The 19,020-nt window shown below is 40.6% G+C and overlaps 1 protein-coding gene across 2 annotated transcripts in view; it reads right to left on the bottom strand.

Annotated features, from left to right (window-relative positions):
* Positions 1-19,020, bottom strand: part of LOC137325667 (protein transport protein Sec24D-like) — a 169,118-nt gene that overhangs the window by 132,635 nt on the left and 17,463 nt on the right. For both annotated transcript variants that reach the window (XM_067990921.1, XM_067990922.1), the window contains exons 2-6: positions 16,113-16,313; positions 14,922-15,051; positions 14,120-14,268; positions 10,983-11,255; positions 4,485-4,618 (exon numbers count right to left, since the gene is read on the bottom strand). In XM_067990921.1, the coding sequence (XP_067847022.1) occupies positions 4,485-4,618; positions 10,983-11,255; positions 14,120-14,268; positions 14,922-15,051; positions 16,113-16,263 (837 nt within the window). In that variant the 5' untranslated portion in view covers positions 16,264-16,313. The remainder of the gene's footprint in view (positions 1-4,484; positions 4,619-10,982; positions 11,256-14,119; positions 14,269-14,921; positions 15,052-16,112; positions 16,314-19,020) is intronic.

Below are 19,020 nucleotides of genomic sequence, written 5' to 3'. Positions count from 1 at the left end.
ACTTACCTGAGGCGGCATTGGCTCAGTGTGGGCAGATCCGGGTTATGGCAAGGTTAGTGAGGAAAATGGGAGTGGCCATTTTTTGGGATGGGGAATCGACAGGAGATCTCCCTGCCCCACTCCCCTTGCCACCTCTAAACCACCTGAAATCTGATGGATTCCACAAGGAAAATCCAGTGCTGTGAGTGAATGCAAGAAGTGTTGAAAGAGGCACTTGAAAGAGAGGCTATGAATGAATGTGACAAGTGTGGAAAGAGGCTGAGTGAGTGAATGCAAGGAACATGGAAAGAGAAACTGGGGTGTCCCAACCTCTCACTTTAACTTTTGCTGAAGATCGTCGGAAGCCCAGTGAAACAGTGTAAATGGCCATTTCTCCGGGGCTTTCTGCCGATCTTCTGCTGAAGTTGCGGCAGACGATCGGGACAACCCTACAAAAATTCCTTGCGACTGTGAGAAAATGCCAAGTGCATAAGAAAGGCAGACTGTGAGTAATTAATGAGGGGCACAGGACAGACCAAATATGAAATATACTAGGCCAACTGAGATAGAAAGTGAGCCACACTGGATCAGATAAAAGCAATGTGAAATGGCAGTCTGCTTGGCCTGTGAAAAGAAAAATACCAGAGACAGAAAGATACTCCTGAGGCGTTCTATGGCACTAGGCCAGCTTATTTAGCCTCAGATCTCTCATAGTTTTTTTAAGAAAAGCTGCACTGCAGCAGCTGCATTATTGACTCCCTTTGCTGACCTATAGCTTTGGAAATATTTGTAAAGCACTGTAAGGAACTCTAGTTTCCTCTGGGTTTCAGCTGGAATAACTACCCATTTTTTTTTGTTGTGTTATTGCCAAATCAGATTTATCAGTGATTCACGTGGTCTTTTCCAATTTCTTAAAAACTGTCTTTCTAAAAATATTTCAATTTGTGATTAGAAGCAAAAATAAACCCAGAGGCATGTCATTTTTTTGTTAGTTAACAAGACAATGAATTGTGGACATATCCAATCAAGTTAGTACTGCAATAATAATATAAGAAAATCTAGTGACAAAAGAGCATTCAGCCATCAAGCCCTCCATCCAGAGTCAACGGGATAGATTTTGGGCTTGACCCATTTTCAATTAGCGCGCAGCTGAACCGAAAGGCTCAAAGATCGATGGAAATTGGACTTCGGGCCTCATCAGCACACTCGGTGCAAGCTGCCGGCACTGGTCACGCCTCCACAGGCAGCTCGGCTGAGCGAAGACATCAATGTCAGCAGCAGCCCTCAGGTAGGACATGGGAGGGGGAGTTGGAGTGGGCTAAGGGGGTGGGGAACGATCGCAAGTCCTGTGATCGTACCCTCTTCGCCTCCCCGTATATATCGGGGCCAATGATTATACAACGTGATCCTATTAACCAACTCTGATGGACTGCTAAAGAGGAAACCTAGCACAGCCTCCGTTCTAGTGGCATGCCTCACATCATCGTGAGGAAACCATCTCTAACTGCCTGAATAAATTTGTTTATATTTTCACCCCTCCATCTTTGATCTGTCTATTCGCCATGGGACTTTGAAATCTCACAGTAATTACTGTATTAGTACATGTTTTATGACCTCCATAAACATCATAAATAAGGATAGATGTGCAGCGTCTCAACAAGATCAGTGGGAAGGTGGTATTCAGGACCGTTTCTTTAAATGAGACAATTTAAATTTGTCACACACAAAACATAAAAAACTTTTTTCTTTCAGATGCTGATCAGCCTGATGTACATTTCTGGAATTTTATGAGCTTTATTCAATTTTTTCTCCTGTCTCACTTGAGAGTAAGCGTACTTTTGGCACACTAATGTCAAAAGTCTAGCATTGTATAGTAGTGCCATCATACTATTTGAAACATTGTAATCCAGTTCTGATTGATATTATACATCAGTTCATTTCCTTTCTGTGCTTTTCAGGCAGAAAGTACAAGATGAGGTGAAGAAAGTCTAATTTTACATCTGGTAACAGCTAAGTACTATCTATCAAATGCCAAATCATTACTTTTTCTAGGTGACTTATCTTTCTCTCTTCTAAGAGTATTGTTTTATACTTTTTTTTTGCGCACTCTCAATCTAGGTAGTCTCACCGGCTGAACCCCGGTCAGTTACAAGACACAAGTCAGGAGTGTGATGGAATACTCTCCACTTGCCTGGATGAGTGCAGCTCCAACAACACTCAAGAAGCTCGACACTATCCAAAACAGCCCGCTTGATTGGTACCCCATTCACCACCCTAAACATTCACTCCCTTCACCACCAGCGCACCGTGGCTGCAGTGTGTACCATCCACAGGATGCACAACAGCAACTCGCCAAGGCTTCTTCGACAGCACCTCCCAAACCCACGACCTCTACCACCTAGAAGGACAAGGGCAGCAGGCACATGGAAACAACACCACCTGCACGTTCCCCTCCAAGTCACACACCATCGCGACTTGGAAATATATCGCCGTTCCTTCATCATCGCTGGGTCAAAATCCTGGAACTCCTTTCCTAACAGCACTGTGGGAGAACCTTCACCACATGGACTACAGCAGTTCAAGAAGGCGGCTCAACATCACCTTCTCAAGGGCAATTAGGATGGGCAATAAATGCCGCCCTTGCCAGCAACACCCACATCCCATGAACGAATTAAAAAATAAGTTAAAGTGACAGATATGATTAGTTGCTCCATTTGTCTTTGTTGGATGTGCTGCTTGGGAGCTACATCAGAGTACTATTAGACAGGAATGTGCAAGGGCATCTACTAGTCCCTCAGCCTGCTCACAGTGAAAATGGTGTCTCTGGTAACATGATAGCAGTGCTCCTCCACTTTTCATTCACAGAAGGTAATGTGCTGCAACTAAAAATGGCAATTTCACTCAGGCTGGCCACAGAGATAGCTGATGTGGGAATTTTGATAATTTGCAAAAGTTCAGTGGAGGATCTTATATTGAGCTTGGGATTAAGGCAAAAAGGGAATTTTACTCTAACTCATGCTATTCCTGACCTAGCAGTATATGATACTGACCAATCCCTCACCTTGATGAGGACCAAAAACAATTTTTTTCAGAAGCACAGATAAGCACGGCAGGCTTCAGGATTTTTTTTTGAAATGTGATGATAGTTTGATAGCATTAGATACTGACTATTCCACGACTAATTAATTCCTTCCGAGACTCCTTTGATCCCCGTTCAATGGTGCCATCTCAAACATCTTGCAACAACAACTTAAAGCTGCATGATATTCTGTTATAGTAAGTGGATCAAGAGACAACAGGCAGCTGGAGGCAAGTACCTTGAATTATGAATATCAATCTTTCAATTTTTAAAAAAAGTATTTATATATTTTTCAAAAATAATTTTAAAGGATTGGAAAAGTATAACAATATGTATATTTCAGAATAATGTATTTCTTCCAGGTAATGGAATTTTGGTTTTAAAAATAAATTATTTTTTAAGGTAAAATACTAATATTATCTTTGTTTTCCCTTCCCTTGCACACACTCTATTTTGAGTCCTTTCTTCAGAGGGCCCTGACCCAATTGATCACTCTATGGCTGAAAAGCATGGACTTTCAAGAAAATTGATGAAAAGCAACTCTGAGCTCTGTTTGCTTCATAGGGCATCAATACTAGTTGACAAGATAAGGTCTGAAACAAAACAGTAAAGGGTTAAATTGGGCTGGATTAAGACACTGTGGATCATGCTAGGCCTTCTGAACGATTTAGCTAGCTATTAAAGGAATATTATAAGACATGCAGCACAGAGAAAATTACTATATCTGCTGGACTGCCAATCCTTTGGAAGAATTACCACTAAGTGTGAGACAAGCATCACAGATGCAAGAAGATTTGGTTAATGGTAGCAGATTTGTTGGGTTGGGCACATGTTCCTACCAGACATGGCAGATAGCCTCTACAGGGAGCCACTCAACTAACATCAGCTATGGGAGCATCACCAAGTACACTCACAGGAAATTCCTGAATTATTATCCTCTCCAGCACTGAATGTAGATTGAGAGGTGCCCGAGGCTGAAAAGTTCAATACACAGCTGAATCTTCCCCAATTTGGGCACTCCCAATTTGTACCAAAGGTTGCAAAGTCATGACATTTTGTACGAAACTGCTTGTTGAAACAAAGATAGCTGATGTCTGCAGTACAACCTGGGAGCCCCAAAATGAGGTGAAAACAAAGTTTGAAATGGGAATATTTCTTATTTTTCATATTACTTAGATGGGGTGAGTAATTGGAATAGAAATAACTACCCAAATACTTCTTTTCTTCTGTGATTAAAAAAAGAACAAATTTCCCTACATTAGTGATGCAGTTAGAATGTTCCTTTAAGTCCATGTAGAATATGTGACTAGTCAAGAGTGACACAGGGAATTATAATTAAATTATATACATGCTAAAAATGCAGTCTAAACAAAAAAATTTGAGAAAAATATTTTATGAAGTATGTTGTTTACCATACAGTACTTACTGGGCTAGGGATTGAGTCAGGATCAAGTTTCTTCTGTTGAGGTCCAGCAAACTGTGCACCAGTTGCTGGGGCCCCTGGATAAGCACCAGGATAATTTGGCTGAAGACCTCTTTGCTGTCCTCCATAAATACCCCCTGGAAAGAAGAAACACAAATACTGGAAAATACAACTCATTTCCCAAGATGATATGAATGAGATTACATCAATCCAATGAATCGTTTTTGTTTGCATTGTTCAGGAAAAGTCGTATTTGTTTTAAAAGATCCCTAACAGTTTAACATAAACAGACTCAACTTTGAACCAAAAGTAATAATCTTAAAGCATATTCTGCTTTATAATAACTACAGAAATGTTATTTTATGAGGAAAATACAAAATTCTTTCCTCTTTTCAGTCTATAATTTAATTTTCTAACAAGGCACATCCACTCAACAGCAGCTATTAGTCTATTGGTGTTCTTGGTCTTATTGACTCCACTGCATATCAATATAAAGGATTACAACATTTAATCATTTCTGTATGTTTCCGACTGCTTCGACTGGTCACTTAAGCTAGAACTGACACACTGGCAGAAAAGAACCCATCAGTGCTTTTGCTCAGCACAGTCACGATGGGTCCAATTATATGTAGCAATACAGTGTGCCTAAACAATTTGAAGCTCTAGTGTATATAAGAAGCTTGCATGTGGTTATATTTTATGCAAAAGGGATCCATCCCTCCCTGGTCCCTTGAGTGCTTTTAAATTATTTCAAGCTCGTGAATAAAAAGCAGTTACACTCCCCGACTGATGTTGTATCCTGAGCACAAGTTCCAATGATTTCACTTCACAGATTACAAAACATTTAACAAAGCTAAAACCAAACTTTAAAAAATATATATCATGGTGCAACAAATATTGTTCTGCAAATCATTAGCGACTATCACGATCAGAGGTTTAAAGTCACGGACTTAAAGTTTAATGTCCGATTGTAACTTCCCCTTAGTTTCATTGGTCTGTTCCACTAATGATTACATGGGGGGTGAAATTCCATGGCGGTTCTCCCACCATAATGCCAATTTCAGCCCCACACATCATAAATAAAAAGAAAACATAAGAACATAAGAAATAGGAGCAGGAATAGGCCATATGGCCCCTCGAGCCTGCTCTGCCATACAAAGAGATCACGGCTGATCTTCAATCTCAACCCCACTTTCCCAACCGATCCCTATATCCCTTGATTCCCTTAAGAGTCCAAAAATCTATCGATCTCAGTCTTGAATATACTCAACGACTGAGCAGCCCTCTGGGGTAGAGAATTCCAAATATTTATATCCCTCTGTGTGAAGAAATTCCTCCTCATCTCAGTCCTAAATGTTCGACCCCTTATCCTGAGACTATGTCCCCTAGTTCTAGACTTTCCAGCCAGGGGAAACATCCTCTCAGCATCTACCCTGTCAAGCCCTCTTAGAATCTTATATGTTTTAATGAGATCACCTCTCATTCTTCTGCACGCCACAGAGTGTAGGCCCAATCTACTCAACCTTTCCTCATCCAGACAACCCTCTCATCGCAGGAATCAATCTAGTGAACCTTTGTTGCAATGCCTCTAAGGCAAGTATATCTTTCCTTAGGTAAGGAGATCAAAACTGCACACAGTACTCCAGGTCTGGTCTCACCAAAGCCCTATACAATTGCACCAAACTTCCTTGCTCTTGTACTCCAACCCCCTTGCAATAAAGGCCAACATATCATTTGCCTTCCGAATTGCTTTGCTGTACCTGCATGTTCTGTGTTTCATGTATAAGGACACCTAAATCCCTCTGAACATCAACATTTAATAGTTTCTCATCATTTAAAAAATATTCTGTTTTTCCATTTTTCCTACCAAAGAGAATAACCTCACATTTCCCCTCATTATACTCCATCTGCCACCTTCTTGCCCACTCACTTCACCTGTCTATATCCTTTTGCAGGTTCTTTGCGTCCTCCTCACAGCTTACTTTCCCACCTAGCTTTGTATCGTCAGCAAACTTGGATATATTACACTCAGTCCCTTCATCTAAGTCATTAATATAGATTATAAATAACTGAGCAACAATCTCTGTGGCACCCCACTAGTTACAGCCTGCCAACCTGAAAATAACCCCTTTATTCCTACTCTCTGTTTTTTGTCCGTTAACCAATCCTCAATCCATGCTAATATATTACCCCCATTCCCATGAGTCCTAAACTTGTGTAACAACCTTTTATGTTGCACTTTATCGAATGCATTTTGAAAATCCAAATATACTACATCTGCTGGTTCCCCCTTATCTACCCTACTAATTACACCCTCAAAAAACTCTAAAAAATGTCAAACACGATTTCCCTTTCATAAAACCATGCTGACTCTGCCTAATCATATTATGATTTTCTATGTGCCCTGTTACTACGTCCTAAATAATGGATTCCAACATTTTCCCTACTACTGATGTCAGGCTAACTGGCCTATAGTTCCCTGTTTTCTATCTTCCTCCTTTCTTGAATAGCGGGGTTACATTTGCTACCTTCCAATCCATGGGGACCATTCTAGAATCTAGAGAATTCTGAAAGATCAAAACCAATGCATTCACTATCACTGCAGCCACCTCTTTTAAAACACTAGGATGTAGGCCGTCAGGTCCAGGGGATTTGTCGGCTTTTAGTCCCATTAATTTTTCTAAAACCTTTTTGTTACTAATCTTAATTACTTTAATTTCCTCCCTCTCATTAGACCCTTGGTTCCCCATTATTTCTGGTATGTTTTTTGTTTCTTCTACTGTGAAGACAGATATAAAATATTTGTTTAACATCTCCGCCATTTCCTTATTCCCCATTATAATTTCTCCTGTCTCTGTCTCTAAGGGACCCACATTTACTTTCACTAATCTCTTCCTTTTTATATACTTGTAGAAGCTCTTACAATCTGTTTTTATATTTCTTGCTAGTTTAATCTCATATTCAATTTTCTCCCTCTTTATCAATTTCTAGGTTATCCTTTGCTGATTTCTAAAACCCTCCCAATCCTCAGGCTTACTACTATTTTTGGCAATATTGTAAGTCGCTTCATTTAATCTAATACTATCCTTAACTTCCCTAGTTAGCCACAGTTGGATCACATTTCCCGTGTAGTTTTTAGTCCTCAAGGGTATGTATATTCGTTGGGCATTATGAATTATTTCTTTAAATGTTCACCATTGCTTATCTACCATCATATATTTTTACCTAATTTCCCAATCTACCTTAGCCATCTCGCCCCTCAAGAAAGGTGTAACTTAATTTGCTAATCAAATTTAAGTAACAGGATCAAGACAGTGAACTTTAGGAAATTGTGCCTGGAATTTCCATAGGTGTTCTCCAGCAGAGGATCAGCTGAAACTCCGGAGAAACTACGTAAATGGCCATTTACACTGCTTCTCCGGGGTTTCCGCTGATCTTCCACTGAAGCTATGGCAGCAGATCGCGAGAACCTCTGCAGAAATTCCAGGTGTTGATTTTAATATGGGATGCATCAGCTCTCTGCATTTCAAGAGTATGCTATTAAATCAGGGTTCAATTTAAAGGGATACTGTTTGAGGCTTTATTTTTGAGTATGATCTCTATATATATATTATCACATGGTATTTCCAAAGCGGTTCTTCCTATCTCCTGTCGTAACAATTGGCAGAAACCTCGGAGAAACATCATAAATGGCAAATTCTACTCGTATAGGCTTTCTGTCTGTAATCCTGTAATATTGTGTGGCTGTTATATCATAGAGTCCCTTCAACTAATCAAGTTATGGAATCAGAGACCACTTTCCCTTGAGCCCATCAAATTCCAGAACCAAGGAGTAATCAAATTCCATAACAACCTCTGTACTATCATTTCTGATTGGCTGACCTAACTAATCATGTTCTGCCAGTGATATTTTCTGTAGCATATAGCTTCCATTATAGTTCCTTACCCACTAATAGCTCAAAAATAAAATTTATATATAATAAAGACAAGAAAAAAAACTCAGAAAAATAATCTTACACATCCCTTCCAATCACTGCAACAATTTTCACTTACATGGCCTGATGTGGCCCACTGGACCACAAGGACATCCCCTGCCCAGCTGAGGCTTAGCTAGAGCAAAGAATGCAAGAAAACACGTGTAGAGAGAGCTCATTATCCCCTCTGTGTGCTGGGTGCCTCTTGCACATTCACAAGGGAAGTAATATGCCAACAGAGTGCACTTAGTCCCCATGTCTGACTCGAATGTCCAACCTCCACCTCACTGGCCCCAGCTTTCCCTTTGGAAGCTCAGGCCATACTCTCACCAGCTTCTTGCCACTTCTTCTCACTTAACATGCACCAGTCTCCTCACTGTCAAGTTTTGCCTTATCCTTTCTTCCTACCCTAAGCATAGGGCTTCCTTATTCTCATTCACCACCTATCTTTCACTTCCCAGACCCCGGCTCACTTCTGCTTTTATCTCTGGGACCAGGCCTGACCTCTTCTGCTCCCCAGGCTTGAGCCAGGCCCCTGCTCCCTGGGCCTGGACAAGGCTTTCAGGTAGCCCATTATATCTTGGTGATTCGCATTTATAATATTGGAATCAGAATACTTTACTGAGTGTTTATTATATTTTAAATTCTTCACATACTCGTTATTTATATAATTTATATGTATTCATCTATTGGATGTTTGTATGATAATTGATAATACTGGAATAATTCCATTTACCCAATGTCTATCGATTATATCAATTAAGAAAAAAGTTGACGATAGTTATCCACTGTGTTCTGCAGATGTGATTGGTCTATCGTGACTATCTTACTGTTAATGAATTGTTGCTCATGTGGTAACCAGGCATCAACCACTAATCTCCATGTTCCCAGTTGAATTACAATGCTGCAACTTGCTCCTCAGCTCTAACCTTCCTGCTTCCTAGAATTTTGAGCCCCAAGCCGTAGCCCCCTGCTCCCTCCTCTGATCCATAGCCTAAGCCCAGAGCCTTGGCTTCCTCCTCAGATGAATTTGTCACAATGATAATTTCTACAAACCTTGGTTCACAAAGGTCCAACTGATCGAAACGACTCATGAATTACAGTTTATTAAAAAAAAATAGAAATTTGTGGTTGCTATAAACTTTAACTAAAATATCACTGTCACATAATTTTATTCTCTGTTCAATGCTTTCTTATACTTTAGTACCAAGCCTTCTATGTCCCATAAAACCAACCTGTGATTTATTGAAGCACTATTACTAGTAGTGGTGATTTTACTGAAATTCTTTTCTAACATGAAAGATCCATAAAACATAGCCACATGTGTGAGTGAGTCAAAACAGTCTTTCATTCCAGCGAACGAATGTATGGCTCTTATCATATCAATGGCAACATATGCTGTTCATTCTGCCACATGGTACTCCTGGAGCAACATTAAATAGGTCTTTAATTCTGGTCCACTGTGTCTTGACAGTTAAAAGTCACCTTTAGTACATGGGAGCATAATTTAGGCCGGCGTTCCCCAACCTCCCGCCATAACCTCAGTGGAAGATCGGCAGAAACCTCGGAGAAACATCTACTTTTGCCATTTCTCTGGAGTTTGCACCAATCTTCTGCCAAAGTTAGAGCTAGGGAGTTCGGAAGAACCCCTGCAAAATTTCTAGGCATTGAACTAATCACTTATAATCTTGATGTGGAGATGCCGGTGATGGACTGGGGTTGACAAATGTAAACAATCTTACAACACCAAGTTATAGTCCAAATTTTCAAATAAAATTGTTGGACTATAACTTGGTGTTGTAAGATTGTTTACACTTATAATCTGTACACATGTGAAATAATATTTACCAATGATCGCTACAAAATAAATGCTAATTGTCACCGCCCCACCCCAAACCAGGCTTTGTGAGATTTACTTAGGTAAGAAATATTAAAACCCTCATTCTAGATCAGCCCTCTTTCAGGTGAGAATGCACCTTGCTGAAGTAGATAACCTTTTTCTTTATTCCTAGATTGGCAACCAATACCACTAAAACAAGATTAACTAGTCAATCATCTCCTTTACTATTTGTGGGACATTACTGTGCACATATTGGCTGCCACCTTTGCCTGTAGTGATTGATTTCAAAAGTAATTCATTAGATGTGAAATGCTTTTGGATGTCTTGAGGACACCATGGAGCATTATATAAATGCAAGCTTTTTCTTTCAGTATAATGCATGTTACCATTGGCAATTTTCTAATAATGCAGTCTATTTCACATTACACAACAGGAAGCTTACTGTTTCAGATAACATTTCTGATTACAATGTGAAAACATCCCTTCCAGAGCCAAGCTTGTCAAATTTTGGTTGCTCTTCTGATATTATAGTAACATCTGAATACTTTAACTTACACTACGTGCGATCCTTAAAAAGACAGCTGTGTCATTTGGGCTGAAATTAAGACAGCAAAATTTCAGACTACGATCAGGACAATGCATTGTTAATGAATACTGGAAGATGAGAATCAAAAGGAGGCTATTTACCTTGCTGTGGTAAGTACCCAGGCATTGGAGGCTGGCCTGGAACCTGCTGGTAGCCAGCACTGCCTTGACTGGGTCCAGCAAGACCAACGTGCATGCCTACAGGAGAAGGAGCAGCCATTCCAGGGGGCACTGTAGCTGCTGGGGCACCAGGTGCGACAGGCAGACCTTGGGATATAGGAGGTAAAAGTTGTTGTGGTTGAGATCCTTGGAACGAAGGCCGGAGTGGTGGTCCAGATAGCGATGGGGCACTTTGTGGGGGAGCTTGAGAAGAATCTATTTTAAAAAAAAGGTATATTAATATGCTTGAAACAAAATTTTATTGAAAAATTTGTAGCTTTTTAAATAAGTAACATTAACAGTGAAATTAGAAAATCAATGTGTGCTAAATGCCACATAATCAATATTCTGCATGTGTTCAGTGACATGCTTAAGCAATAATTATAAAACTGTGCATCTACAATATTGACACAGATATACAACAGTGCCAAATTTTATTTAATTAGGTAATATATACAAAGGAGGGCTCTAAAAACACAAGCTTTGAAATCACTGTTGACATTGGCTCTAACACCAGTCTTATTTTAGAGTTAAAGAGGAGTAATTTTGCGAGTGAGTGAAAGCAATACACATTTAATAAGGAGAAGCAGTTTTCATGTGCTATAGTCCTTAAGACATCTGTTAACCTGGTTGAGCTCATTATTGTTAGAATTATAGCAACTTAGGGGAAAAGTGCACCATATTGCAAGGCTCAGGTTACACAAGTGCAATGCATTCTTAATGCACATATACAGCAGCTATTGAGGCAGAGACAACATATGCATATCAGTAGTGACAGGTGAACATTTACACGGTAGAGCTTCAAGATACTGAAATCTGTCAAAAATATCTGTCGAAAATAGTTTTCCATTCAGTCATCCCTCAAATAGACTCAACTGAGGAAGACCAGTAAGAGCAGGAACTAGCTGTCAGAGTTAAAAGGTCAGCAGGCCTAACAGAATATCCAATCTATTCACTGTGGGGCTCATGAGATGCGAGAAGCCAGAGCAGTGTGGAAGGCCAGAATGGTGTGGAGTTTAGCCTCAGTGGGAGTTCAGCCTTGGGGTGTAGTTGGACAAGAGTTAAGAGGGGATGAATGTTGGGACCTTGCCTTAATGCTCATTAGATCATTTGAATAATTTGCATTAGGGGGTCCCTCTGAGCAGGAGAGGGTAGGTAAGTGACTTGATTTTTTTTCTTCACTAAAGTCCCAACAGTCCTTTGCTGGATTGTTTTCTCTCACCAATCCCCTCCACCTACTAATTTAAAAAAAAGCTGCTGGTCTTTATTTTTGAAGAAAGACAGAGCTGTGAAATTTAAGGGAGGAAATTTTGTCTAATTCAGAAATTATAACTGAAGGGATAGCCTGAAGCTACAGGGTGCAGACTGATTAGTGAGATTTTTTAAATAATTAACAATTATGTGAAGTGAATAGTTTGATTTTTGCAGGAGGTAGGTGCTAGCGGAAGTTCAGGTTAATATTTTTAAGTTGGTTAGACACAGAGGAGTGACAGTGCAGGCAACTTTTGTGATGTGTGTGGAGTGTGTTATGTGAGGCATCATGTTTCCTGAGCATGATTTTAGCTCGGAGCCGGGAACCCAGCGTGTCCGCAGATATTTGTGTGGGGAACCCGGAAGCCAAATGAATGCGTCGCAATCTGAGATCAATGAGAGGTAAGTATTTGTGCTTTCGGGTTTCCCACGTACCAGGCAGCCAGATTAACAGGCGACATTGGGTGGGCCTTGGAGAGGATCAAGGGGTGGTTGCTCCAGCATCAGGTTGGGGGGGAGGGAAGGTCGGCCAATCACGGGGGTTCCTGTCAGTCAGGTGAGCTTGTTGGGCCTGGATAAGGCACTCCTGCTCCTCCAGGCCCACAAGCACTGCAATAAAGGTACTCACCTCATGGATCCGGCCCTTCACGTCTGCTTTCACCTGACGTGAATCAGAAGCGATGGGAAACCCAAACAGATAAGGTTAAATTTGTTTGACATTTCAATACATGAAAAATTAAATGCCTCAACTATCGCAATGAGGTACACTGCCCCTTTAAGTATCGGCTGGTCAGCTTTAAGTGGGAATGGGACTTCTGGGTTTCTGTTGCGTACACACATCCAAACGTGCCGAGGTTAAATCAGGAAGTTGGCGCATTGAAGCTGGGATGCAGTCCCGCTCCAAAAATTAACCATTTTTACTCTCTCCACCATTTTAGTGGTGGTGTTAACCCACTTATTTTAAAATAGTGGAGAAGGGAATTTCAGACCAACACGTTAAACTTTCGTACACTAATATCTCAAGGCATAAATTTAGGGCATGATCTTTTTGGGTGAAATCACAAAAACAGTTTTATAAAATATGTAAATGTATAATATATAAAACATTTTGAATCGCTTTTCCATAAACCCAACATTTAGCAAGTTTTAAATTTGAAAACATTAGCCCCAATTGTTTTTTGTTGTATTTTCCTTTCATACAAAAAGTAACTTTCTCTGAAGTTTCTATTTTCAGCAGTTTTATCCAATCTAATCATTTGTATGTTATAAGAGAAATTATTAAATGTAAAATATGTTTGAATTACCTAAATTCTGGAGGAGTAAATTATCTTGTTTCATTCACAAAGCTAAAAAAGGTTAGCAACTGTAGAGGTTCTAAGCTGCTGACTTGTGATGTTAGCAATGTGCTCAATATGTTTTAAGACCTCAGACACCCCAGGATCACCACAGGAGTCTAAGATGAGTTTCCTTTTGATTTTTTTAAAGCAATAAGACAGAATTAAATACATCAAAGCATATATGTCCCTCGGGAAATCTTACACTTCACATGAATGTGAGGTCACATGGAGTTTAAGAATATGGCAATTTCTTCAAACTCCACTCTTATGCCCTTTTGGCCTCACGGTTCAAAAGGCTGAAGAAATTGTAAGGTGAGAGAGTCAATGAGGGACAGCTGCAGAGAAACCATCTAGAACCAGAAACGTTTTGAAACATAAAAATATTAATAAGTCTCTTTCCTGTCTTTCTCTCTCTCTCCCTCCCCTCCCTCTCTCCACACATCCAGACAAATATTCAACTAGTTTGTTACATTACTTCATAAAAAAACTTACCATAACCACTTATTTGCATGGCACCAAGCTGACTAGTGACTTGCTGTGTGAATACAGGTGGTGCAGTATTCTGGTAGGCTGGCTGTGGGTGGGAACCATGGGATTGAAAGGAAGGTGCCTGACCATTGCCTGGAGAAGGAGCTGCATATCTGAAATTAAATAAATACTAATAAAAATAAAATATTCAGATAATAACTACGAAAGCATTCCCAAACAATTTACTTTTAATCTATTCTTCAATATTGGGTTATTTAATACACATACATTTTATTGGAAATATGATAACTTTAAACTTTTTGGTGTGTAGTACACTTTCAACCAACTGAAACCTGCTATAATATCAAACCCACCATTCTGCAAAATGTAATGGTTATGCAGCTTAAAAAAGACTGGGCAGGACGGTTGGAGGCAGATGGTCATATAATAAAACCTCCAGGAGTGAGTCTAACCAGAGTTGGCAACCCTAGTGCACATGCACTTTTCTTCTGCCACCAGTTGACAGGGAGACTAGTGGTACCAATTTAAAAGCAAAGCGGCATGCTTAGGTCACTCTCCCAAGGCATAATGTGGAGATGCCGGTGATGGACTGGGGTTGACAATTGTAAACAATTTTACAACAGCCTCCGAAAGCTTGTGGAATTTAAAATAAATTTGTTGGACTATAACTTGGTGTTGTAAAATTGTTTACAATTCCCAAGACATAGGCAGGGTTTTTGTCAGTTTTAAAGAAAACAAGGCAGAGAGTGTATGCATGTGTAAAATGGTGTTTTGTATATATTGTATTGTGTGTTATGGCAAATACCTTGGCATCTGGTTTCCAGGATTATATATTCCATTCTGGAGGCAAGTTTGGCCAAACTGGCTAGGAGCAGGTGGCAGATGACCAGCAGAAACTGAAGGCCCGTGAGGTGAAGGTACTAGTTTTAAAGGTGCTGAAAAGAAAATACATCCATTAACCACAAGCCTGTACTTAGATAACTAAACTTTTTGAGGACAGTAGCATTTGCCCAGAGATATGAAAAATTTAAAAGGTTCTCTGGGTTTGTATATTTCTTCAATTCTACAGTCTACAATACAATCTGCTCCTGACAATTCAAAGTCACTTTTTGTGCTACAAAAATTTGAATTATCTGATAATTTGATTACACAATTTAAATATCACAGCAAAGTGGGGATTTGGTGTTAAAAATAATTTGAATTCTCAAATAATTTGAATTAAGCAACTATTCCGGAAGGCAGATCAGGTGGACTCACAGAAAGAGTGTCCAAATCTCAAGCAATAAATTTACCGCAATTTACACATCATGACTAATCTCCTGCTTAATCTGAACTGCCAAACATACCGCTCTTCAGATATACCAAGGTAATTTGCCCTTGGCCTAAAAATCCTGAACAAGTAACTGCTAAATTGCCAATCCTTCTGCTCTCAGACCCATTGTTCCTTGTATTCGTCCTCAGGGGAACAACAGTTATAGCTGTCCCATCAGACATGATGCTAAATGGCAACAAAGTGGATGGAGATTACTGACATTGGTCAGAGCAGCAACTAGATTTTAAAGTCAGCAATAAACATCCTTTAATAACAATGAGCTAAAATTACAAATCCTGAATTTCCTCTTCAGTTACACTGATAAACTGAAGCAACTAATAAAGGTGGAACTAGTGAGATTTCTGGTGGGAGTCGCTCTTTTTGAGGCAGTCCTGCCTCTTTGAATGACATAACGACGGAAAGGAGGAGGTTTAAAAAAAATGCCCGATCCCCTCCCACTGGAATTTCTCACAGGAGCAGAACTCCAGCAGAACCAGGTCCCCTCTCAAATTCTGACCTCTTCCCCCTCTACCCACTAAGACTTCCATCTGCCCTCTCAGGCTCAGGAATCTCAGGGCCTGGATGACCTATTGTTGCTAACATGTGCACTCGTTGTGGGGGGGGGACAGGGAGAACAGGCATCATTTAAAACATTTTTCAGGACTATTTCTCCACACACATTACCTGTTTGAGCTGCAGAATATGGTTGACCTGTTCCACCATAGTGGCCGTAATGAGGCTGTGAAGTTCCTGCTCCAAAGCCAGTAGGATATCCTCCCATTCCAGGTTGAGCTTGAGAATAAGGCGGTGTTGCAACATATCCTTGTTGACTCATTTTTGTTTAGAATATCCTCATTCCTTAGATAACCTTGATTCTTGAGAAACCTAGGGGGTGGGGGGGGGGGGGGGGGAGGAAGAGTACAAATTTATATTCACAGATTACAGGACAATCCAGATCCTGTCACTCTCAAACTCCATTATGCCACTGGTGTACTGTCTGGACTGTTTTTGATAGCAGCACAACCGCTTTTATATCCTGCTAACTGGTCTTAAATTGTCAAAAGCAAAGATCCTCACACATATTAAAATGCAAGCTTGGAGGTCTAAAGCAACACTTCAGATGCTTGGACTAGTCAAGGGACACCTTACAATATACCACAGAGATGGTTGACCAATTGTAGCAGTATGCTATATGCTGCACAATACTGCCATGGATAGAAGCCTCACCATGGACTTGAACGAGGAACAGCTCAAAGGCATGGGAAACGAGGAAAACCATGGCATGCAGGAGACACCAGCAGACAACCAGCCACCAAAGGCAAGTTGATAGTTGCATGACATCTGATAGCCCAGTTCTTCCAGTCAGCTCTGGAGTCAGATGCAATTACTTTCCATTAAACATATTTACAATCACGGAAATGTGATTTGCTTCACATTTTTTTGCAGAGATTGCATATGTTCTGACACCTCTATTTTTGCACATCTGATTCTTTCAATGTGCAGAAAAGAAAGTAAGATGGATAGCAAGATAAGTTCAAAGTGAATTAATTTAATTAAGTGTACTAATGAATGTGCTGCATGTGTTTCACTGTTGTCTGTGCCTCTTGTAACTCCTAGACATCCATGTGTTGCTTTTCCAAGTTCTTTACTAATATGTGCTCCATTGATTGAAGGAACAGTAGTGGTAGGTGATTGATCAGTCAGCTGGCAAGCTGCACGGGATGCAGAAGGCCTGCTACCTGTACGTACAGAAAACCTCAATTGAATGCATCAGTGGTGGGACTTCCTTTGCTGCACTCATTTTAGGCTCATTGCTTTTACAGCTGCCTGCTGCCATTGATGCAGAACTTGGTGATGCCCCAGACCTGCTGATAATATAATTCACAACTGGCTCCAGTCCTGCCATTGCTGGAAAGCATTGTTACAGCTCCAGATTTTTCTCAACAAGTTTCCTTGTGTAAAGGGATTGATGACAATTTCCAAAAGTAACTGAGGTCTCTTACAAAATGAAACCTATGTCTTTCTTCTCTGCAATGTTTGGGTTAGCATAACTCAGGTCGACGTTCAAGCCCAATTGATTCTTGCAGAACACCTAGATTCCCACTATGTCTCCTTTCAATCCAGATGACAGAAAATATCACCCCATTAAACTGGGGGCTAAACTAATGTTATGGATTTACTTATAAATAAATGATGCACAGAAGTAACAAGACATACGTAAAATACCACAGAGCACAATTTCTCATCCTCTTGTTTAAATCCCTTCATGGCCTCACCCCTCTGTAACCTCCTCCAGCCCTCCAACCACTCCTCTCCCCAAATTCTCATTCCTCTGACTGGCCACAACTCTTGAGAGAACTGATATACGCCCATCACACTTAACAACAAACCTGAATTAGCATCTGTAACAACAATAACTTGCATTTATATATCACATTTAAAATAGAAAAATAACCTATGGTGCTTCACAGTGGCATAATCAGACAAAAATGGATACCATGCCAAAGAAGAAGATATTAGGAGGCATAACTAAAAGCATAGTCAAAGAAGTGGATTTTAAGGAGGGCCTTAAAGAGAGGGACACGGAGAGGTGGAGGAGTTTAGAGATGGAATTCCAGAGCTTGGGGCCTAGACGGCTTAAGGCATAGCTGTGAGTGGTGGTGTGAAAATTGGGGGGGGGGGGGGGGGGGTTGCAAAAAGGCCAGTCAGAGGAATGAGAATTCGGGGAGAGGAGTGGTTGGAGGGCTGGAGGAGGTTACAGAGGGGTGAGGCCATGAAGGGATTTAAACAAGAGGATGAGAATTTTAAATTTGAGACGTGGGAGGCCGAAAGCCAATGCAGGTCAGCAAGGATATGGGTGACAGTTGAGTGAGATTTGGTGCGGGATAGGATACAGGCAGCAGAGTTTTGGATGGGCTGAAGTTTACAGAGGGTGGAGAATTGGAGACCAGCCAGGAGAACATTGGAATAGTCGAGTCTGGAAGGGATAAAAGCATGGATGAGAGATTCAGAGACAGAAGGGCTGAGGCAGGGGCAGAGGCGGGTGATGTTATAGGAACATAGGAACAGGAGTAGGCCATTCAGCTCCTCGTGCCTGCTCCGCTATTTGATAAGATCATGACTGATCTGTGATCTAGCTCCATATACCTGCCTTTGGCCCATATCCCTTAATACCTTTAGTTGCCTAAAAGCTATCTATCTCACATTTAAATTTAGCAATTGAGCTAGTATCAATTGCCATTTGCAGAAGAGAGTTCCAAACTTCTACCATCCTTTGTGTGTAGAAATGTTTTCTAATCTCGCTCCTGAAAGGTCTGGCTCTAATTTTTAGACTGTGCCCCCTACTCCTAAAATCCCCAACCAGCGGAAATAGTTTCTCTCTATCCACCCTATCTGTTGCCCTTAATATCCTATAAACTTCGATCAGATCACCCCTTAACCTTCGAAACTCTAGAGAATACAACCCCAATTTGTGCAATCTCTCCTTGTAACTTAACCCTTGAAGTCTGGGTATCATTCTAGTAAACCTACGCTGCACTCCCTCCAAGGCCAATATGTCCTTCCGAAGGTGCGGTGCCCAGAACTGCTCACA

The sequence above is a fragment of the Heptranchias perlo genome, chromosome 1 (assembly GCF_035084215.1).
Source record: "Heptranchias perlo isolate sHepPer1 chromosome 1, sHepPer1.hap1, whole genome shotgun sequence".
NCBI classification, from domain to species: Eukaryota; Metazoa; Chordata; class Chondrichthyes; order Hexanchiformes; family Hexanchidae; genus Heptranchias; species Heptranchias perlo.
This window is presented reverse-complemented; position numbering and strand designations above follow the sequence as displayed.